Source organism: Carcharhinus amblyrhynchos, chromosome 7, assembly GCF_965287045.1.
Source record: "Carcharhinus amblyrhynchos chromosome 7, sCarAmb.v2.hapA, whole genome shotgun sequence".
NCBI lineage: Eukaryota > Metazoa > Chordata > Chondrichthyes > Carcharhiniformes > Carcharhinidae > Carcharhinus > Carcharhinus amblyrhynchos.
In genome coordinates, this window is record NC_137330.1 from 66,682,060 (window position 1) to 66,705,856 (window position 23,797).

The following is a 23,797-nucleotide window of genomic DNA, read 5'->3' on the forward strand; positions in this document are numbered from 1 at the left end:
CACTTTGTAAAAGGATCTCCCGAGAGGGTTGTGTTGTTGTTTTGTGTGTGTGTGTCTGTGTGTCTGCGTGGCGCACACACACAGAAACATAAAGGAATGAATCATGGACATAATTTTGGTAGACATGGCTACTAAAGGGAAAGAAAGAAAATGGATAGGATGTTTATGTCTTTTGAGACAAGCCAAATAGTTGGAAATTGTCTTTTTCCTCTAGCTATGGGGTGTCCAAAATCAAAAGACATAACAGCCGCTAACCAATGCAATAAGAAAGTCAGGAGTGAACGTAAAATTCACTCCCACATAGGAGTGGTTGATTAGCATAGATGCATTTATGCTGAAGTTAGATCAGAATATGAGTCAGTAGGATATTTGATTGGGTGAGGTGAAGCAAAATGGGAGAAGGCTTAAGTGGAACATAAACACCAGCATGGGTCTTTTGGGCTGAATGGCCTTTGTGTTGTAAAAAGTCATTCTAAGTAAAATGGAGAACTGTAAGACAGCACAAATATTTTTTGTTATATAATGTCATGACAGTGATTTTTGAAGTGAAATTTTCAGACTAAGAGAGTTAATTCCTGGCCTGTGTCCTCTTCCTGTCCATTATTTATTATGGCGAAACCTGTCTGCTTTTGAGGGCACTGTGTGTCAGGTAAGAATAATTCTTAGTGGAGTGCTTGAGGCATTCTCATTGTGATAAAGCGCTATACAAATGCAAGTATTATTCTTATAGTGTTAACCATAAAACAATCAAATTGACAAGAAATATTTAACCCTTTACTTGGGCAAAGCTACTTTCCTCCTACCAAAATATAACCTTTTTTGAAGGAAAAGGCTGTTGGTGAGAGCAAAAGATTAAACAGACAGCATTTAGTACAGGCTGCACAACATGTGAAACTTGGCTCAGAAAATATTTTTCACTGTTATTTTACATTGAATTCTGCTAAACTTGTGGATTTTGAATACTTTCCAATGATGTTAAGAAAATGTATTTACAGTAAAGTTGGCACTTCCACTTTTTGAATACCGATAGTTACCATCCCAACAGGCAGGCAAGGATGGATCTGCAAATATTACAGCCTATTTCTAATTTGTAATGTTCATACCGAGTGACATGTTACCATCATAGTTTACACAGAATCCTCCGTGTTAAGCACACAACTCCTCCTTAAGAAGTGCGTTGCTCTTTCATGAAAAATGTGTGGCCTGGAAGCGGTTAGTCCAGGGAAAGTAATGGTTGGGTATTCTCATCATCCTTATCTATGTGTTTCAGAACTCCAGCTTCAACCACTGACTGAGACCTGCAAGTAAAATGAAAGTGTATTTAGCATGAGGAGTTGACCATAAATATGTTACGAACGACGCTTTTTTAGTTTTATTTTTCCAACACCTGCTGTGTTTGAGCCGTTCACCGTCTAGGCTCAAAAGATACAGAATAGTCACTTGGGTAAGGCACTGAAGGACAGCTGGTTGTAATGGAAATGTACCCAGCTTGAGTCAGCATCTTCAGGATTGCAAAAGAAAATGTTGGGGAGGACGAGGAAAGAAATCAAACCAAGCAGAATGTTATGATCAGACCAGAGAACAAGGAACCTGTGAGCTGATTCTGCAATCAATAACTGTACATAGCTTGTTAAATGTAATTAATGTCGAAAGCCAAAGAACCAGACAGGCCAGATTTTCAGAATCTGCTTACAGCACCCTGTTTCCTTCTCTTTCCTTGAAAAAGGGAGGTGATGGCCTAGTCGTATTATCAGTAGACCATTAATCCAGAAACTCAGCTAACGTTCTGGGCAGCTGGGTTTGAATCCCACCACGTCAGATGGTGGAATTTGAATCCAATATATCTGGAATCAAGAATCTACTTTTGACCATGAAACCATTGCCGATTGTCAGAAAAATCCATCTGATTCACTAATGCCCCTTCAGGGAAGGAAATCTGCCACCCTTATCCGGTCTGGAATACATATGACTCCAGAGCCACTGCAAAGTGGTTGACTCTCAACTGCTCTTCGGCAGCAACTAGGGATAGGCAATAAATATTGGCCAGCCAGCGACGCCCATATCCCACGGAAGAATGAAAAAAAGGAAATTTAGTTTTTAAAATGAATGTGGAATTTCTGTTCCATAGCGTGTATAGATTTTTCCTCAGACTTCAAGTGTGAGGCAATTTTTACTCCTATTTCAGCATTGACACTGCAACTATCTTGTTTAAATTATTAATTTTTTTCCTTCAAATGTCCCATTATCTGGAAATATATTACAGGAACTGAGATTTCTACAGGCTAGGAAGAAATTCTATTCCTGGCTGCCTGATTTACACAGGAGAAATGGGTTACAGTCAGTTAAAAAATCAAATGAACACCTTTGCCTAAGGGACAGAGTAGTGATGAACAGTTTCTTTTCAGACCAAAGGGAAGTCTATAGTAGTGTCGCCCAGGGGCCGGTATTCGGACCAATGCACATTTTAATTTATATTACTGATTTAGGTTTTGATAAACAGGACATAATTTCAGAAACTGCATATAAAATTTGGAAATATACTAAATAGTGAGGAGTATATTAAAAATCTTCAGAAAGTTTAGGTTGATGAAATGGGCAGACACACAGTACAGATGAAATCTGATGCAGACAAGTGTGAAATGATATATTTTGATATGAAGAATGAGGAGAAGCAGTGTGAACTAAATAATATAATTTTGATCTGGGTGTATGAGCAAGAATGCCTTGGGGGTCTCTGCATACAATCTTTAAAGGTGACAGGACAAGTTAAGAAACTATTATAAGGGCATGTGGAGTTCCTTGGTTCTCTTAGTAGAGGCATGGAACATAAAAATGAGGGCCAGAACTTTCTGGCTTCTCTTGCTGATGGGATCTTCCAGTCTTGCCAAAGTGAATGGATGTTTAAATGGTCAGCCATGGTGGGCCCATCGCGCCAGGACCAGAAAATCCTGAACTTTGTATTCTATTTAACTTTTCACACTGTAGGAAGCTGGTCAAGGATCCAGAGAAGAAACAGAAGGGGTTTAGTTAAATAATACTCCAGGTGACAGACTTCAGTTTTGGAGAAAGACTGGAAAGGCTGAGCAGAGAAGGTGTAGAGGAGATTTGATACAGGTATTCAAAATCATAGTAAGAAGACTCACATCACCAGGTTAAAGCCCAACAGATTTATTTGGTAGCAAAAGCCACTAGCTTTCGGAGTGCTGGTCCTTCACCAGATAAGTGGAAGTTCTGTTCCCAAACAGGCCATATAAAGACACAAACTCAATTTACAAAATAATGGTTAGAATGTGAAAGCTCCGAAAGCTAATGGCTTTTGCTAACAAACAAACATGTTGTACTTTAACCTGGTGTTGTGAGACTTCTTACTGTGTTTACCCCAGTCCAATCTCCACTTCAAAATCATAAACAGTAATGATAGCATAATAAAGGAAACTGTTTCCAGTGGCAAAAATATGGGCCACCAGATTTAAGGTATTGGCAAAAGAGTCAAAGGCAATGCCTGGAGTTTTCTGGCAGTTCCTGTTGATGGGATCTTCCGGTTCCACCAATGACAGACCCTGGTAGTGGTGGCTGCAGATAATGGGAAACCCTGTTGACAGTGGCAAGATCTTCACCAATGGCAAACAGCCTCTGCTGCCACAAAACATACCTTGAGGGTGCAGAAAATTCCACCCAACATGTTAAAGTATTTTTTTCACACCAGTGTATCAAATAATATAGAATGCACTGCCCAAAAGGTGGGTGGAAGCAGATTCAATAGTAATATTCAAAAGAAATTGGAAACATATTTTGAGGGGGAGGGGATATTCGGAAGAGTAATCAAAAAAGCAGGGATTAGGATTCTTGGAAGGCTCTTTCAAAGAGCTGGTACAGGCGCAATGGACCACTGGGCTCACTTGATAATGCATTCTGAGGAACCAATGATTCCGACTGAAAATGGCTTAGCAACTTCTGATAAAGGTCTAAATAACAACGGGAATTAAACAGAATTAATAGCTGGTTCTTCTCCCTTCATTCATTTTATGTTGGCAAGTAATCTCAACTGTCAGCACTTTTATGTTTTTAATGAACTTTGTGAAGCAAAACTGCAGTGGCTGTACTCACTGTCAAAATATTGATAACAAATTGCATGCCCCAAGTACAGATTTAAATTTTGCATTGAAATTGTAATTGGAAAAACAAGCAGGGTGCCCAACTGCAGTTCCATTTCAGGAAGATCAGACTGCATCACTGATTACAATATGAAATTTAACTAAGAACAGTTTTTTTTTAATGTGCTCACTGCATTTTAACTTCCTCAGCTCTTTTCCTTTTTTTCAATTTAAACTCATCCAATCCGATATTGATTAATTTGAACAGGAAACACTGATTCCCTTGTTCATTCCAGATTTCAATCACAACTAACCCAAATATATCATGCAACTTAGTGTACAAGAATTACAACTAATTTTTAAGTATAGTGCTGCTGCGAACTGTTTTTGTGTTGCGCTGGCATTGTGGAGTAGACATTGGGCTGCATTATTGTAGCTTTTTTGGCTGCAAAGCTGACAAAATGCTGACAAATGTAGCAGTGGGGATGTTTGTGCCCAATATGCACAGGCATTTGGCCTACTGCTAAATCTGTCACATCCATTTTTTTTGAGGCAGCAGCCTAAAATAGCCATTGAACCAGAAACAAAGTAATTGTCCTGGTGTTTTCATAAACATAAAAGTAGCTATGAGAAGAAAATGTTGTATTAATTTTACTGTTGTAACAATTGTGAATCAATTACCAAGTATTGATCTCACACTGGAGTTCAGAAAGCCCTTGCACATCCCTAGATTACATAAATTAAATCCTTCCTTGAAACTCTGCTGTAGTAAACACTCCTGGCGGGGGGAGGGGCGAGAGGCCAGCAAGCTCGGAGATTTCAGTACCAGGCCCGCTGATGAGATTTAAATCTTCATTTGAATAATATATACTGTTCTGCGTCGATTTCTGGCGGCCGGAGATGCACGGAGGCCATGGCTCCCAGCAGGAAGTCCATTACACAGCCCCCATTTTAGTCTCCTGGTAGCGCAGCAGGCTGGGAGAATCACCTCCATTATTTTTAATGACTGCATAATGGGATTTAGGTTATTTTAAATTAAAGTTACCTTTAACTTTAAAACCTAAAGGTTGAATATTGTTCAATCATGAACTGGGCACCAATGAAGAATTTAGCTGCAAAGGTCAGCAGTCTCTTCAAGATTTTTCATCCACTAAACTAAATTAAGGTAGGAGAAATCATGAAAAATAACTTACCATTCGCAGTCCTTTGCAAAAACAAAACTTAGAATCATTTCATTGCCAAATACTACAATTTCAAAAGAAAAGGCACATTCTTAACAGTTTTGAAACTGTGTAACATCTACTTTCTATCCAATCTATCAAACAATTTGATGGAAAATGTATTTTAACTGTGTATAATTAGGGACACAGTTTTGATAAACAGAAGAATACAGACCTCTTCATGGACTTTGGAGAGAGGCCCTTATCTACATCTTTGAAAGACATATTATAGGAATCAGTGACATATTCATTGTCATCATCATACTCATGCTCCAGCAGAGTTCGTGCCCAGGTTCCCATATCATAAGGTGGCAGCATCCCTCCAAATTCTGAAGGCAGGATTTCCGGATGTATAAGCTGGTGAAGACTATTTAGGTTATTTCCATGCATAAATATCTAGAAAAATAAATGCAGCAAATAGCACATAAATTTAGATACCAGAAATATTAAAATAGTTACATATTTCAAACTAATTTTGAAATAAAGATAGTCACAATGTTGAACTCAACATAATCCCATGTGATCTTTATCTTTTTGCAACAATTTCTGTGTGGAACAAGATAAAAATGGCCACTAATTTCCTGTTTTTTTGATTAGTGGGAGGCACTGGGATTTACCAGTAATGACCAATCAATGAATAACAATTACCCTTTTTGTGCAAGTGAGTTTCAAGTGGATGTTATAGTATGTCAATTATACTTTGAAGACACCTTGTGCAACTGTACTGATGCATCAATATAACCATTTTATTCATTGATGGTTTTTTTCTAAATTAAAGATTAACAATTGGCTAAAATGAAAAAGATTAAGAATCTTTTAAAGTTTGTATTCTCAAAGCGTTATTGAGAGTATTGCTTAGGTGGAAGGAGGTTATATACCTCATCTTGTAAGTTTAGAACGAATCACTTTCGGTGGTGAGTTGGCACACAGTATCGGCTGTGCTGTACTTGTTGCTCCTGGTGTTGGAGAATCATGCTTGATTTTGCTAATGTTATGTCACTTGCCAGTGTTGATGGTGCACCATTTGTTGAAGTTGTCTTGTTGGTTAGTGGTGTTGCTAGTGTTATTGGTAACCTTTTCTGCTTCTCCAGCTCAGGTGTAATTTGAATATAGACTCTGCTCCCTCATATTTTGTTTTAGTGGGTTTGGTTTCAGTGATGTATATGACCTTGAACTCTCAACTTCATCAGCAACATTTGCTGGTTTCTAGGTTTCCATGATTGGATCCTGTACATGTACAGTATGTCCTTTCAACAGCTTAGGCAGGGGTTTAGCACACTTGTTGAAGTGTGACCTATGCATCAGAAATTGTTGTTCTATTTCCTCCTGTTCACTTGGAGGGAGTATCTTCCTTGGCAGAGGAATCTTATACATTCTTCCAAGTAATAGCTCAGCAGATGGTTTCATATCAGCCTTGAGAGGTGTAGATTCAAGTGACAGTAAGGCAAGGTTTACGTTTTCCTTTCTCACTCGGCATTTCATGAGAGTTCTCTTGACTGTCTAGATATGTCTTTCCATAAACCCCTGTTTCCTTGGGTAATGTGAAGATGAGGTGATAATGTTACATCCATACCCTTATACTCTCTGAAGGTGAATTGGGTTCCATTGTCACACATCATTCTTTCAGTAATCCCTTGCTCAGTGAATAGAACTTGTACTGTTGAGATGATTTTTACAGCTGTTAAATTTTTTACCTTTCAGATAAAAGGGAACTTTGAGTAGTAGTTTGCGATTATGAGATACCATTCTTGATTTTGTGCGAATATGTTGGATCCACTGCCTGCCACGATCTAGGAGGTAGTTCGGTAGCTATCATCTCCTCTTTCTGCTGTCTTTGTACTTCTGGCATACGTCACACGTAGACTCCATTCTTTGTATATCTTTGTAGGTGTCAATGCAAGGTAGAACTAATCCATCTTCTGGACAAATTTTTCCTGCATCATATTGGGTATGACTGTTCTGGACTTTGCCAGCGGAGCACCATCTCCTAGTAGGATGTCATCTTTGATAGACCAGTACTATCATATTGCCAGCTGCACTTGCTGTTTCTAAGTTGTCTCTGAATCACTTAAAGAAAGAGCATCTTGAACTCTTCAACGGTCTTATCTCCAATTTGACTCAGTTTCAGTAGTATAATGTTCACTAAGTGATGGATCCTTATAGTTAAATCTTTTACAACATGGACTACAGCTCAGCACCACTTTCTCAAAATTAATTAGGGATGGGTAATAAATGTTGGCTGAGTCAGTGACACCCACATCACGTGAATGAATACAAAATAATAAAAAAATTCTCCTCTGGCGACAACTGAGGTTACTAGCCTGTATTTCAGAATGAAAATATAACTCTGAAGCCTCATATCTGAGCTCAGCTGATGTTAGAGATTTTGATGTGAATGCTATCGATTTCCCATTTTGTACAGGGCTGCTCCCAGTCCCTCTGTGGAAGCACGTACTTGTAAAGTAACAGTTTCTTTCTGTTGTAGTTTAACTGACTTGTCTCCTTGCATATTATTTGTGTAACTCTGACTACTGGCACTCAGTATCTTCTTTCATCACCTCTCATAGTTGCTGTTTATTCTGATATGTGAGATGCAAAAGAACTCACATACTTAATCAATCCAAGGCAATCCTCAGCTCTTTCTTGTTTCTTGGAGCTTCTGTCTCAGAGATATCTGTGGTCTTATTTCTCATTCTCTTCCTGTTGGGAAAGGTTACGTGAATTTATTTTCTCCAGGCATTTTATGGAGTTGTCTGGTTCCTATTCCTATGGCATCCCCAAACCTATTGTCATCTTCCAGGCTATAGATGTTTCTTTTACTTCTCATTCATCAAGTCACTCTGTCTCTGATACCTCATTTGCAAATTCTTTCTTTGTCCTGCACAGATCTTCCCAATCTTTGGGCTTTCCACAAGCTCTGCGGTTTGCTTCAGGACTTAGTTTGTGTCCAGTACACACGTCGTTCTAAAGAACTGGCATTCTGTCATCTTCATAAAGCAATTGTCTGTATTTTGTTTGAACTCAGCTTTAGTGGTTCTCTCCACAGCTCCATGTACAAGGTGGCTGTGATCTCCTTTGTCTACATCACAGATCTGGATATCATTAGTTATGTCAACTGTTCCTCTACAGCCTCAGTATGTCTTATCTACTTCCTGCTTGAACACCCTGACTCAACTTAGGGGCAAAGAGTAGATGCAGGAATTTGTACCAAAGGTGTATTGAATGTTCTCAACAATGAAAATTATTCATCAAGCTTCATATTCCAGTCTTCATTTATTTGCATCAAACTTGCTGATAACTTCCACCATGCCAGTGCTGGTGTGATTGCATCCAGGGTTGGAGTAGGATAGTCATTCATCTTTATTCTTTGATTAAGACCTTTGGATCCAAGCAAATTCTTAACTGCCCATTTGGCTACTGTCTCACCACAATAGAATCATGATGGAATTTACCCAATCTGTAGGCTCTGTGTCTCCTGGGATCACCTTCATTTTGTCTATCTCTTTGCTTTTAAGCTTTCCTTTTAGTTCTATTAGTAATTTACATGTGGAATGAGTCACTGGTTTCATTGCTGGGTGTGTTGTGAATGTGATGCTTCAAACATTCAATTTTCTCATCAAAACACTTTGGGTATCACTCTGTCATACATTTGCACTAGATTATTTTGGCTTATGATCAGAAGATGCTTTTCAATGGGAGTAGGATCTACAACCCTCGGTGCCATCTCCTTCAACTCATGGTTACTGAGATAAACTTCAACTCTCAGCAACTTCTCATAGCAGGACCCTCTGTTTCCGTAACATGCAATGTTTCCTTCATGTGCTACTCTCATTTGGATGGTTCTTAGCTGTCGAATCTCAGTTCCTCCATTCTTGGCTTCAGAGCATCTTTCCTTGAGTAACTAGTTACTTTTAAATTTTCATGAACAATCTTCTGGTCTATTGGGAGTAGAATTATGTTACTCTGGTACCAAACTTTAGCTTCAGTTTTATTGCTGTGGGCTTATTTCTCATTCTCTTCCTGATGGGAAAGGTTGCATGAATTTATTTTTTCCAGCCGTTTCATGCAGTTATCTGGTTCCCATTCCTACGGCATCCCCAAACTCACTGTCATTTTCCAGGCTACGGATGTTACTTTTACTTCTTATTCATCAAGTCACTCTGTTTCTAATACCTCATGTGCATCTTCTTTCTTTGTCTTGTACAGATCTTCCTAGTCTCTGAACTTTCCACAAGCTCAGCAGTTTGTTCCAAATGTGGGTATTTCCTTCTGTCATGAACTCGTGGTCATCTACAACTCTTGTGTATCTTTCCCTCTATCCAGCACACATTTTTTTTTTGTGGTTTCACTGTGTCAAACCTGCTGCCTTTCTCTTGATTTAACTGAAAGCTAGATGTTTGGGTAGTCAGGACCTCAATATATCTACTTCTAGCTTCAGCTGGTCTGGCAATGTCTACAGCCTGTGATATTGTGAGCCTGTCCTCTCAAATTAAATCTTTTTGTACTCCAAGGTCCCAAATGACCTGATCTAGCAATTCTTTTCATCTGTGTCATTAATTTTACATGTTCTGGCTACATTCCTCAATAGTGTAATGGATTTGTCAACAAGCTAACCTGATTCCTGCCTCACGCCTTGAGATGTATATCAGCAGATCCAATGATTTGATTTTGACTGGCAAGGTATGTTCAATTTTTCAAAAAAATTGTTTGGGTTTCTATTGTTGTCTTCCACAGCTCCCAGCTATCAAACAAATCTAATCCTTTCATTCTTGCCACACAAGAGGATGCAGCCAAACTCCTCCTGTCCACTTGTACCTTTTAGAAAGCTGCAGAATGTCAACATGCACTTTTCTTTAAACTTCTCAAATGCCTCTATATCATCATCAGTCTCCCAATTCATCATGGGCTAGAGAGTTGTGCATCATTGCTTGGCAGTGACTATTTCAATTTTGCACGCTTCACTCAGTTTTTTCCTCTCTGGTGTGAATTCAGGCTGATTTTTTCAGTCTAATTCAGCATCGAATCCATTAAAAACGTTGGGGTTTTTACTTACTGCAAACCTGCCGTTGCCACATTATGTCTTCTGGTTCTCATGAGTTACAAATAATCACACTTTAAACTCAAAATGCTGGAAATGAATCGGGTGTTTTTCTTGCTGCTTTCCATGTGGCTGGTAGACATTCTCACTTGGCACATCAATGCAATACAGCAATTAAATGTGGCGCCCCAGATGTACATTCTCATAACAATTATGAATAATGTAACAACAATGTAACAAAGTATTTTGCATGGCTGAGCATGTGTGTCAACCCAAGATGCCAACATGTGTATTGTCCTTGTGGGAACTTCCAGGTTGTTGTGCAGTTTAGAGTGAATGTTGGTTACAAGCTGATAGTCCTATGGAACATAGGGAAAAGTCTCGTTTTCTGATGTTTTCAATAAAATTTTGTGTTCTTTAGTTTGGGAGATTTTTAAAAATCTAACTTTCAAATACCCTCATCATTCCAAATCAGATCTATCATGAGCAGGTGCAAAGTTTTCTCAGTTAAGCGTGCACTTGAACCATAGAAGAATATAGTGGACAGTCTTAAATCTCAGGATCTTATTCAGAATTTTAAATGAGAAAATCAAATAAAATGGATCTAGTCCGGAAGAATGAAGTACTTAGTGCCGAATTTTATAGGCAACTGGTGGGAAGAAAACAGGTGGGTGCATCCATAAAACAAGGGCACAGTGCCACTAGTGATTGCTGCCCCTTGCCACTGCCATAATTTTAGGAACAGCTGGGCTGCCCTGCTATGGCCCAATTGAGACTCTTAGGTGGGCAATTAATGTCCCTTGAAGGACATGTCCCGCCATCACTCTGATGTAAGAGGCTTCAAGAGAGGATTGCGCCCAACATACAATCCAATAACAAAAACAGAAAAGCCTGAAAAATGACAGCATCTGTGGAGCGAGAGTAAAGACAATGGGCCCAATTTCACCTTCACGTTGCACCTGTTTTCAGGCACAAAAGCTTAGTTAAATTGATTTAATGGGCTGCACACCCAACTTTACCAGCACTTCCCCCTTTACCACTGCATTCACCCATCCGGAATTGGTGCGAAACAGATATGCTTCATGTAAATCCGATTCAGGCATTCTATCAGTGAAGGTTAGTGAGGAGGTAAGTGCCAAGCGTCCGATGGCTCTCTGCTTGAGATCAGTGGGGGGGAGTGAAAGGGAGGTCTGCTGTCATTCTGCCTGAGATCAATGGTTGTGAAAAGGGGTTCGCTGCCACTCTACCTGTGATCAGTGGGGGGGAAGGGGGTCTGCTACCACGCTGTCTGAGATCGGAGGGGGAAGGGGTAGAGGGGCCCACGATTGATTTGAGTGGCGGGGTGCGAGGAGGATAAGGGGTCAGTAATGTTATGGGGGTGGGGCAATATCTGTGGAGTCCAGGGGGAGACATTATCCAGCCCAGGAGGTATATGGCAGCGGAGCAGCATTCTATCATTCTTTTTTCTGCGCATGCGCATTTAGAGGTGCCTATCGGCGTTGCAGGATTTTGGGCATGTTAAGCCCCACCTGCAGCCTTGTGCAGTGTGATTCAGAATCGCTGATATTTTTACAGGTTGAATGTGTCTGGGGACATCTGAGAACAGGTCTAAAAGTCAGATCTGAAACACTCCCTATTTCACGTCTGCCCAGCACTTAGAATCAAAATGGTAAAATAGGACCCAATGTTTGGAGTCTGGATGACCCTTCATCAGAGCTGTAATCCAATAGGTTTAACTCTGCTGGATATTAGTCAATGAAAGGGGGGCTGTGCTCCCTTCCCCATCCCTTGTGCCAATTGGGGGATCCTCCTCACAGCTTTGTCTTCCCATATCCAGCCTGCCCTCTGATTGGTCTGCACCTGCTGGCCTTCAATTGGTCCACAGCTCCATGAGGCAAGACTTCCTCCTGGAGATGGACGAAAGTTGCATCTCATTCTAATTAAAAGGGCCGTTTGAAAAATTAAAGCAGCCTGAGCTGGCCAAACAGAGACAGACTCGCTCCCAAAATCCATGCTGGGGTGCAAGCAGCCTGTCCTTAGCATGTAACCCTGTCTTTAATTCCCATGCTTATATCTAATTCAGATTCTTGGAGTACACAGCAGGACACTTATGTGAGTGGAACTGCATAACCCCTAAAGAATGAGCTGAAATTGCTCCTATGAGCAGATTTGTGAACAGCTGGTTAACATAATATACAGTAACACAAAAGTGGGAATAAGGTAACATTCAGTGATGCAATATTTCATCTTAAAGCTATGCTTTCATAGAAGAATATTGAAAGGGGTGAGTTTTCAACTTTGCTTTCTCCATGGGAAGCCTTGCCTGCTAGAGCACATGGTATAAATGGAGGCATGCATTGTTGTGTATACAGAATACATCAGAGTTTTCAGTCTGTACTATCAGTGGATAAGACCCCCTAACGTGACTACAAAGTCATAAACTCACCCTTAATAGCAGAGTGTCATGTTAAGCAAGCACTGTTTAACATGACAACTTGTTTGGCAAAGCCTTTTTTGTTTGCTTATGTGGCACATTGAAGTAAATCTGATCAAAATTCATTACAGTGCCTTGTGCACACAAGAAGATAAATTAACTGATCCAGTATTCCCAGTAGGGAATTGCACTTGAATAGAGTACAGGTTACAGAAACTTAAGAAAGACAGTCCTCTTGTATGATTATAATTGCACCATTGCTATAAATAACCTATTACACTTGGGTGAACAGAGAAAATTGCTAATTTTCAGGTCTACAGCAAAGATACTATTTATGCAGGATGCTGATAAACAGGCTGGATGTGGTTTCATGTCCTTTAAACATCAATTTAGTCTAAGTTTTGACTCATTTGGACTCGAAACACTAATTCTGTTTCTCTCTCCACTGATACTGTCAGACCTGCTGAGATTTTCCAGCATTTTATTCCTTTTTCAAGTTTCCAGCATTCATACTTATATTAAATATATTTGTCTTACCCTTTTTCTGGTCTTCTCTTTCAGGAAGGGCCTAATCACAGTATAAAGAGCATGAATGTACCAAGGCTGATTGACAAAATGGATTCCTCCGAATCGAGAGGGAAAGCTGTCCTGTAATGAAAGGAATATACTTAGGAAGGAGTGTGTCTTTTAACGGTGCCAGATTTGTATTTAATTCCAATGGATTTACTTGTTTACCCCCTTCACACAGCATGCAAGCAACATATGGGGTCCCCTGCAGAGATCACGATCACAGAATTGCAAAGTTGTTGAACTCAAAGTATAGTGCTTTTTCAAATAACATGTTTAATTAGTCTCCCCATCAGGAACTGTGCGGCCTCAAATTACTCTTGAATAAAATATTCAAAATGAGGCTGCTCTAATTGCAAAACATAAGAGCCTGTAATTCGGTAATGTGATACTACCAAAAATGGATGTCAGCTGTAATGAGAAATATCAGCCAATCACAATGCACCTTAAACAACAATTCTTTAACACTTCTCAAGCACCTAATAAGCCAATTATGTCTAAATCTCACAAACTGGAGTGTGCAATTATGGGAACAAATGGCTGATTGCCAGCAGAGAGAAACATATTTCAATAACAAAGGACTCCAAGCTCAGCTGGCTATTATAATGAAGCACTGGGTTAACATACTTGGAGGGCAAGGAAGGGTCGGAAATGAATAGAACATGTAGTAACAAATGCAGCTTGCAGATTAAACAACCCTGAGAGGAAAGGAGGGAGAAAATCCATTAAATTTAGAGCATAAAGTTAAGGCAAATATCGCTGTAATCAGTGGCAAAGGGAAATAAGCACCCAAAAAAAAATGTTTGCTGGCTGAGAAATGTTAACAAGGATGTGGTAAGAAAGATAATTATAGCCTAAGAGTAGCTGCTGGCGATATCAGCAGTAAACACTTAAGATGCGTATGATAAACTCAGCATGATATCATAACACAGGTCTTAACCCATTTAAAATAAATGAGTTAATATTTGCTAGTGGGCAGATGTTCATATTTGTCCATTAACATTATGAACAGTAAGCACCAACATTATTAAACATGTCATCATGTGAGAACTAGTGTGAGAAGGAATTTCTATGATTGACAATACGTTTCTATGTCTTGATTTTTCAATGACTTTTCCCCTTAAAGGTAAAACCAGCAGGTAGAAAATGGGGCACTCTGCAAGAGGTGGTTGGATGCACACAAGAAAAGTCTTTTAACACTTATTGAGAAGTCTACAATTGAGACTTTGGTAGAGAAATAATTAAAGCTATAGATTCATGGAGGTTCAATTATAAAATGACTGGTTTTGTCATACAGTTCTGATATTCCATAGATCTAGAATTTCTCAGCATTACTCCCACAATACCATTGTGACTTTGCATCAAGTGTGGCAGACGCAGGGTTCCTGCTGCAGTTCTGCCCCAGTTATAGCAGGTGGAGCAGGAGGAATTGCAAGGAAATTCATTGACTGTAATTCCATTGAGTTTCAGTATAGGGTGATTGTGCACAGACACAGAATAGAACATGCTAGGCATCATTTTTTAACAGAAATGATTTTCACAAGGACTGATTCTATGATTGGACCAAAAGGTGTTTCTTGTTCCCAGCACTCTCAGTTTCTGATTTTGCGGTTGGACTTTGCTGCATCTGTAGGGCTGGCTAATTCAAACTAATTGCCTTGGCTTCCTGCACCATTGTTATGTGATTATTGAATCACCTGGATGTGGATAGTATAAAAGTCTGCAGCATTGTTTTCTCTGGAGACTGAAATTGTATAAAGACAATAGCACTGAGTGTGGTAGGAATACAGCCTCCTTCCCTGGGAACAGCTTTGTCATGGTGCTTAAGAGGGGGCCTCACTCAGAAATCACTCCCATTTTGGCAGCCTGTGGCAAAGCTACATTATAGCAGGCATGATAATAGGTGACAAAAATGGTCGGTTGACTTTAATGTCAGTTGTGTTGGCCCAGGGAGCATTTGGTGGCAACTCAACTGTGGCTGTTTCCAGGGACCAAGATACAATTCTATGGTAATGGAATCATGGCAGAGAACAAAGCGGGTGTTTCAGAGGGAAAATCCCCTGCCATTAGGAGAGGATCGACCCTCCATGCCCTCCCGAGTACCTGACCAGGAGGGATCCCATCCGAACACCCATCCAGTCCAGCCTGCAAAGAGGCCATCAACTCTTACAGGGCAGCTTCCCCTCTTGGCATTGGAGTCATCCCCCCCTCTCCACCGCGCCCCCCCCCCCACCCCCTCCCCGCAACCCCCCTCACTGCCAGGATGCCTGCAACAGTCTGAAGTGGCCCAGAATTTATGGTTGGACAGGAAGGCTGTCCTCAGCCTTCCCTGTCCTGGACTGAATGACTGAGAGTAAGAAAAGTTACGGCTTCTCCTCTCTCCCAGTTCCCCTCCAATTCTGTGTTCCCCCACAACCCACTTCCCAAGCTGCTCTGATTAAATTCCGCCACTAAATGCGTCCTCCCACATCCTATTCTTATTTTAGCCTACACACACAACAACTGTCAGGGCAAAGGAACAATGCCAAGAAAAGCTGAAGCAAAGGATGCCTATTGTAAGGAAGAGAAGGAAGTGTTTTTAACTATTCTTTCACCAATTCTTCAGACTACAGCATGGTGCTACACCACTGATGCAACCTGCAAAGCACTTTAAATCCAACACCTTCTTTTCTAACAGAATTAAGTGGTTACATAGAACATAGAACACTACAGCACAAACAGGCCCTTCAGCCCACGAGTTGCGCCGATCACATCAACACCTACCAATCTATAGACCTATCTATAACCCCCAATCCCATTAAACCCCATATACTCATCCAGAAGTCTTTTAAAAGACCCCAGTGAGTTCGCCTCCACCACCACTGACGGCAGCCGATTCTATTCACTCACCACCCTCTGAGTGAAAAACTTACCCCTAACATCACTTCTGTACTTGCCTCCTCGCACCTTAAATCTGTGCCCTCTCGTAGCGACAATTTCAACCCGGGGAAATAGCCTCTGAGAATCCACCCTATCTATTCCTCTCAACATTTTATAAACTTCTATCAGGTCGCCTCTCAACCTTCGTCTCTCCAGGGAAAAGAGTCCCAGCTCCCTCAACCTAACTTCATAAGGCATGCCTCCCAGTCCAGGCAACATCCTTGTAAATCTCCTCTGTACCCTTTCAATAGCTTCTACGTCTTTCCTATAGTGAGGCGACCAGAACTGCGCACAGTACTCCAAATGAGGCCTGACAAGGGTCTTATAAAGTTGCAGCATTACCTGCCGACTCCTAAACTCAATCCCTCGATTAATGAAGGCCAGTACACCATATGCCTTCTTGACCACCTCCTCCACCTGCGAGGCCGATTTAAGAGTCCTGTGGACCCGGACCCCAAGATCCTTCTGCTCTTCAACACTACTAAGACTCCTGCCCTTGATAGTGTACTCGTTCATCCCGTTGGTTCTGCCAAAATGGACGACTACACATTTATCCGCGTTGAAGTCCACCTGCCACTTCTCCGCCCAGTCCTGCATCCTATTTATGTCCTGCTGCAACTTTTGACACCCTTCCAGACCATCCACAACACCACCGACCTTCGTGTCATCAGCGAACTTACTTACCCATCCCTCCACTTCCTCATCCAGATCATTTATGAAAATGACAAACAGCAAGGGTCCTAGAACAGATCCCTGGGGCACTCCACTGGTGACTGACCTCCATTCAGAAAAAGACCCATCCACAACCACTCTCTGCCTTCTGCAGGCAAGCCAGTTCTGGATCCACAAGGCCAAAGGCCCTTGGATCCCATGCCCTCTCACCTTCTCAAGAAGTCTTGCATGGGGGACCTTATCAAACGCCTTGCTGAAGTCCATGTACACCACGTCCACGGCACTTCCTTCGTCAATGTGTTCAGTCACATTATCGAAGAACTCAACTAGGCTCGTAAGGCACGACCTGCCCTTGACAAATCCATGCTGACTATTCCTGATCATGCCAAACCTCTCCAAATGCTCGTAAATCTTGTCCCTCAGAAGCCTCTCCATCAGCTTACCAACCACTGAGGTCAGACTCACCGGTCGGTAAGGTTGGTTGTATCTAGGTTGTATCATTTACATCCTGTATCACCGTCAATCAGACATCGTCTTCCTCCTCCAAACCAGGACAGCTGGAGATTATAACTGAGTTCTGAGAAAGGCTTACGACCAAAACATTAATCTGTCCTTTCTCCATATGGGGCAGAATGAATTTTAATTCTTTTTTTTATTCCAAGTGGATCATCTGTGATCAATTCACTCTTTGAGGGAGAAAGGGATTTAATATTCAAGGAGGTCTTCCACTGGCCCTTAGCAACATATGCTTGGCAGTAACATGACAGTGTTAGTGATGTGCTGTGTTAGAATCATATCTGACAGAATATCCTAGGGTTAATGACAATCAACTGGGAAAACAGGGAACAATTCCCTGTCTGATTTTTTTTATCCTTTCCTGAGATACTGAAAACCTTTCAAGATATCCAAGAAGTTGGAGGTTTTAAGCACTGACATTGTTTGGCACCTTTATGAACAGTGTGTTCATTGCATGGCAAATGAAGATTTTATCTTGTGTCTGGAGATGCTGTCTTAGCAACATCTATAAGGTCACAGGTTGTGTTCCTCTTTGGGATTTACTGTATCAGTAGTAGTAATTATGAGCACTACATGAATGCCCGCGCTAGAACATTCAATTTTATTTCAATGCACATTCAAATTTAGAAACTGATAGGGGTAAAATAAAAAGAGAAATGTCTGCCCACAAATTCAAACTGTCTCCTGTAATGCTTTTTTTTTATTTGAAGATACCTGTAAAACAGAGTGGAATCATTTTATTTAAGTAAACCCAAGTAAATTATATTAGGCATTTGTCAGATTGCAGGCAATATTTAATCATAGCATCCCTACAGTGCAGAAAGAAGCAATTAGGCCTATCAAGTCTGCACCAACAACAATGCTACCTAAGCCCTATCCTTTAACCCTACATGTTTACCCCACTAATCCCTCATACCTATGCATCTGGGTACACTTTAGCATGGCCAACTCACCTAACCCACACATCTTTGGACTGTGGGAGGAAACCCATGCAGACACGGAAAGAAGATGCAAACTCTACACAGAGAGTGACCCAAGCTGGGAATCGAACCCAGGTCCCTGGAGCTGTGAGGCAGCAGTGCTAACCACTGTGCCACCATACTCATATGTCACCTTTTAAACAAGAAGGCGTATCATTTTTATATTAATTAATTCCAAGACATTTTATAAAACCTTAGTCCTGGTATCGGACAAATTGGGGGTGTAGACTGGTTGGAGGGACAGGTCTACAGTGCAGCAGAGGTTGGTGGGACTGGTGGAATGAGGGAGGGATGATGTATAATCATCAAAACTCTTACTCTCTTTAGGATAATCTTTTCTCTGTTCCTCAGGGAAAGTGTGGAAGGTATTGTTTATACTTAAGTAGAAATAGAAAATACTGGATAAACTCAGCAAGTCTGACAGCATCTGTGGAAAGCAAGAGTTAGCTTTCTGAGTCAAATTTGGCTCTTTTACATAATTGAAGTGGGATAGGAATGTAATAAATTATATAGTAATATTCTGATTAGATGAGATACAGACTTCTAGATTCAGCTTTGAGTTCAACAACTTTAGACTGCGAACTTTCCCCTCCATTTTGAAGCCCTCCCCCAGCCCCACCTTTTTGGATTTGGTTTTCCCTTCCCTTGGTTAACCTCAAACCAACACCACCCTTTGCTCACATGGGATATCCCTCCTGTCCCTTGTTCAGTTTTGCTTCCACTGAGCATTGATTTTTGTTCTTCCATTAACACATTATGCTATCTTACCTTTTACCACAATTAGCACTCTTCAGTCCTTAAGGGAATCCCCTTTATCTTACGTCCATGGCATCTCAACCTCTCCTTTGCCCTGACCTTTCCCTAACCTTTTATTCAGCCCCACCTCCTCCCACTATATCATTTCTGTCCCTCTTCAATTTTTTAGATTCGAACATTAATTGTGTTTCTCTCTCCACAGATGCTAAGTTAACCCAATATTTTCTGTTTTTATTTTCAGATTTCCAATATCCACATTATTTTGCTTTTATTGTTGATTTTGAGTTTAGAGATGTGGTACTACCATCCAGTAAGTGCTCTTTCTTCCACATCTCATCCACACTCACTCCCCTCTTTTAACCTGGGGCTGCACATGTTAAACCATAAACCAATGGAGTATCAATTTATTCAACACTCATATTAAGCCCAACTCTGTTAATTCAGTTAAAATGTCAGTAAAAGAACTGCACTTGAATTTTCCTCCAGAGCAAGCACCATCTGCATTGAACATCCAGCTAGAGCCCAGTACATTTAGATGAATTTGACTATTGTTCCACCTCCATTTTCCAAAAAGATTCCACCCAAACTTTGGCCTAATTAATACATAAGTGGCACCCATCATAGTAGGCTCCATAGAATCATACAGCATAGAAAGGGGCGCTTTGAGCCATCACACCTGCGTCAGCCATCAAGCATCTATCTTTTCTAATCACTTGATCCATAGTTTTGTATGCTCTGGCGTTTCAAATGCTCATGTAAATGTTTCTTAAACGTTGTACGATTCCTGCTTCTATTGTCCTTTCAGGCAGTGAATTCCACCACCCTCTGAGGGAAGAAGTTTTTCTTCAAATTCCCTCTAAATCTTCTGCCTCTTACCTTAAATCTATTACCTGGGTTATTGACCCCTCGACTAAGGGGAAAGATTTCTTCCTACCTACCCAATCTATGTCCTTCATAATATTGTACATTTTCATTAGGGCCCCCCTCAGCTTTCTCTGCTCTAAGGAGAACAATCCGAGCCTCTCCTCAGAGCTGAAACCCTCCAGCATTAGTCATGGGGCAGACAAAATACTTGCAAATTGAAGGATTAATTTAACTTTGTCTGGTGCTCAGTAGGTCCTGCTAAGACTTTCATTGGCTTATTTTGTTAGCTTTGCAAAAAATACACTTGTGGATTTTAAACACAGATTATCCAACAAGAATTCTTTTTCTACAATGTTTTCAAAAGGAAGTGATAGAAGAGGATTGATTGGAGGATTTTAGATTGTGGTGTCTTTTCCCTACACACAGATACCTAATCAACAAATTTTACAGTGCAAGAAAATTTTATTTGGATGTTTCTTCAAATCAGTGCCTAGGGCTATGCTTCCTGGTAGAGACTAAGGAAGCAATATGTCAGCTACTGACTGATCAGCTATTCACGACTTCCATCAGGGGAACAACAATGTTTGTTCCAGTCAAAGTCAGCATCACCTTCAATATTTTCTTTGCAACATCTGCTGACCTGTGCCACATTCGATATTCAACTGCTCAACATGACATAAAGAAGTTGACTGGTGCTTTCTTCAGGTATGCCACACACATTATTTCTCTCCCTAAGGAACCATAACTAGTGCTAAATTATTCCACAGGCTGGCTGGGTTCCCAGAGGTGCAAGGAAGAAATGAAAGAATGCATGTGATGCTCAAATCCCTCAATTTCATGGACACAAAAGGCTTTTGTTGCATTGATACATCGTTAATGCTTGATGCTAATCATCTCCAATGCTGAGATGCAGAAAGTATGATGAAATCTCCTTAACTATATCATCATTTCTTCACAGTCGCTGAGTCAAAATCCCAGAACTTCCTTCCTAATAATACTGTGGATGTACCTACACTACATGGACTATAGGAGTTCAAGATGGCAGCTCACCACTACCTTCTCAAGAGCAATTAGGAATGGGCAATATTTGCTGGCCTAGCCAGCAAAGCCCACATCCTGTGAAGGAGTAAAAAAAAGTGGCATGTTGACTTAAAAGCTATATATTCAGATGGTTAATTGGTTGGTGATCAACTTACACTTGCAGTAACTAATCTTCGACTGACTGAGACTAATAGAGACAATGGATATAATGAGGATGACATATGTGACTTTGGCAAAACTGTTTGGGTACAGTAAGAGGTCGGAAACCTGAATGGAGGGCTTTAACACATTAACATCTGGGAAAGATTGATACAGTGTTGGGTAATAACAAATAATTTGAGGACATTCAAATTGAAGATAACAACATCTATCACCACTCCTTGCAGTCAACTGTCACAAAAGTCAATGTCTTTACAAACTAAATAACCCATCCAGATCTTGGAAAGTTAGCTTTCAAGCTAACCCTGAAAACATTTCTTAAAGATTTGGAAGACACCATTGTCCCTAATACCTCCTCATTATGCTTTGTTGCTGCAGAAACCTCTTAGGCTGTCACTCTCTCCAAGTGTGCTCTGCAGTTCTTGAGAAGCTTTGTGCAACATGCTCATCAACTTAACCTTATATATAGAAACGAGCACCATGGCTTGTACAGAACATCAATGCTCCTTAATCACAGTTCTCCGGAGAAAAGGCATGAGAGGTTATTTTTAGCCATGAGCATCATTTCTCCAGACTGTGATCATGCAGAAAGTGGCACAGTTCATCCATGGTTTTCTTAGTGAGCAGAGGTTAGTGACATTGCTCCTCATCAAATCCTGATTAGATTTTCAGGGATTGGTAATGTACTGTAGGGAATTTTAGCTTCATTCTCTTTTGTTGCAGCCTCATTTTCCTTTGTTGCTTTCCGATCCCTCTTTCATTAAGCTGTAAACACTCTCAACTTTTTGGGGTTTCACGCCCATTGGAAAGGGGGGAGGGGCATCTAAACTGCGAGGCTTGTACCCACATTTTGTGTACAAGTATACACAGTATATGGAGATTTGGCACCCCTACCAACCCCCGATCCCACAGACATTGTCTCCCCACCCCTTGACTGCCATGTCCCCATAGACCCACCTCAGAACCCCCCAAATCCCCACCCCCGCCCCCACCCCCGCATAGAACCACCTCTCACAGATGCCCCGTGATTGCCACCTTCTCACAAACACACCCGATTGTCACACCTCCTCCATAGACACACCTGATCGCCACAGACACTCTCCCACTCCCCACAGAAATCACTTGGTCACCATCACCTCCACAGTTGCCCGGCCTCCTTCTCTTCAGTTACATAGTTAGATTGTACAAATTGGAAGTCCCAGGAGAAGGTCGAAATAAGGTTGATTGAGGTATTCAAAATCATGAAGTATCCAGACAGAATAGATAAGGGGAAATTGTTCCCATTGGTGGAAGGATCAACAACAAGAGGGCACAGATTAAAGATTATTGACAAAAGAAACAACGGAACTCCTTTAACTAGATATCCCTTCAAACAAACATAGACCAGAATTCTCCCATCCCACCTGCCACTGGAATTTTCGTGGCGGGGAGTGGGGGTGGGGTGGTGGAACCATGTAAAGATTCATTGATGTTGGGCAAGAGTCTCCAGTTCACAGGCGAGCACGGCTGGAGAATCCTGCCCTTGGGGTAGGATTTTCCTCCTATACCTGGTTTCTGATGGGGGAGGGAGGCCACCATCAGCAGGACCAGAAGTTCCCACCAGCGAAAACGGCCAGAAAATCTTGCCCATACAAACATGCAGATTGTGAACAGGAGTTGGCCATTCAGCCTCTTGGGTCTGTTTTGCAATTTATTAAAATTGTCGCTGATCTGATGGTAGCCTCTACTCCAAATTCCCACCTATCCTTAGTAAAGGTAAATAAAGTAGCTTCTTTATTAATCACAAATAAGGCGTACATAAACACTGCGATGAAGTAACTGTGAAATTCCACTAGTCGCCAGTCTAGCATCTGTCTGAGTCAATTCACTTAACCATTATGCCTTTCATATTGTGGAAAGAAACCAGAGCAACCGGCGGAAATCACAAAGACATAGGGAAAACATGCAAATTTCACACAGACAGTGATCCAAGCTAGGAATCAAATCGTGCGGCCCCAAACATTACCCTTGATAATGTTCGACTCCCTTGTTAGTCAAGAATCATTCTTCTGAACTGTAATGGATATGAACCCAATCTTCCCAACCTTTCCTCATAAGAGAACCCTGCACCCCGCCCCCCTCCCCCCATCCCTTCCCATCTCATGTATCAGTCGAGTGAATCTTGTTTTGCCAGATTTGGTATGTCTTCCTGTCTGCACTCTATGATGGGGTGGGAAACCTTGAAGCAAAATAATAATTCCATAGCTAATAAAGAGCCAGGGTGAAGTTGGCTTCAATTACAGACAAACCACTAATAGCCTTCTGAGTGGATGAGGGTCTGTTTAGCTCAAACTCAGTCCTATACCTTTAAAGTTTCAACTGCTTTCTTTTACTAATGCAAGGTGGTGGATGCATATCATATGCATCTGTTACTTTTGACTCAGGTAAGTTGCAATGCTAGTGCTGTCTGATCATTATTATGACTGCTACCTATGCACACTTTCACTGCACATCCTAGGGGAGGTGGGTGGAAATCAGCTGTCTATAATGTCACATAA

The 23,797-nt window shown here is 41.0% G+C and overlaps 1 protein-coding gene across 1 annotated transcript in view; it reads right to left on the minus strand.

Moving 5' to 3' along the window:
* Positions 1-761: 761 nt before the first annotated feature.
* clvs2 (clavesin 2) overlaps positions 762-23,797 on the minus strand; it is a 71,796-nt gene continuing 48,760 nt past the window's right edge. The window contains exons 3-5 of the mRNA XM_080193314.1: positions 13,324-13,434; positions 5,490-5,710; positions 762-1,298 (exon numbers count right to left, since the gene is read on the minus strand). Coding sequence (XP_080049440.1) covers positions 1,214-1,298; positions 5,490-5,710; positions 13,324-13,434 — 417 coding nt within the window. The 3' untranslated portion in view covers positions 762-1,213. The remainder of the gene's footprint in view (positions 1,299-5,489; positions 5,711-13,323; positions 13,435-23,797) is intronic.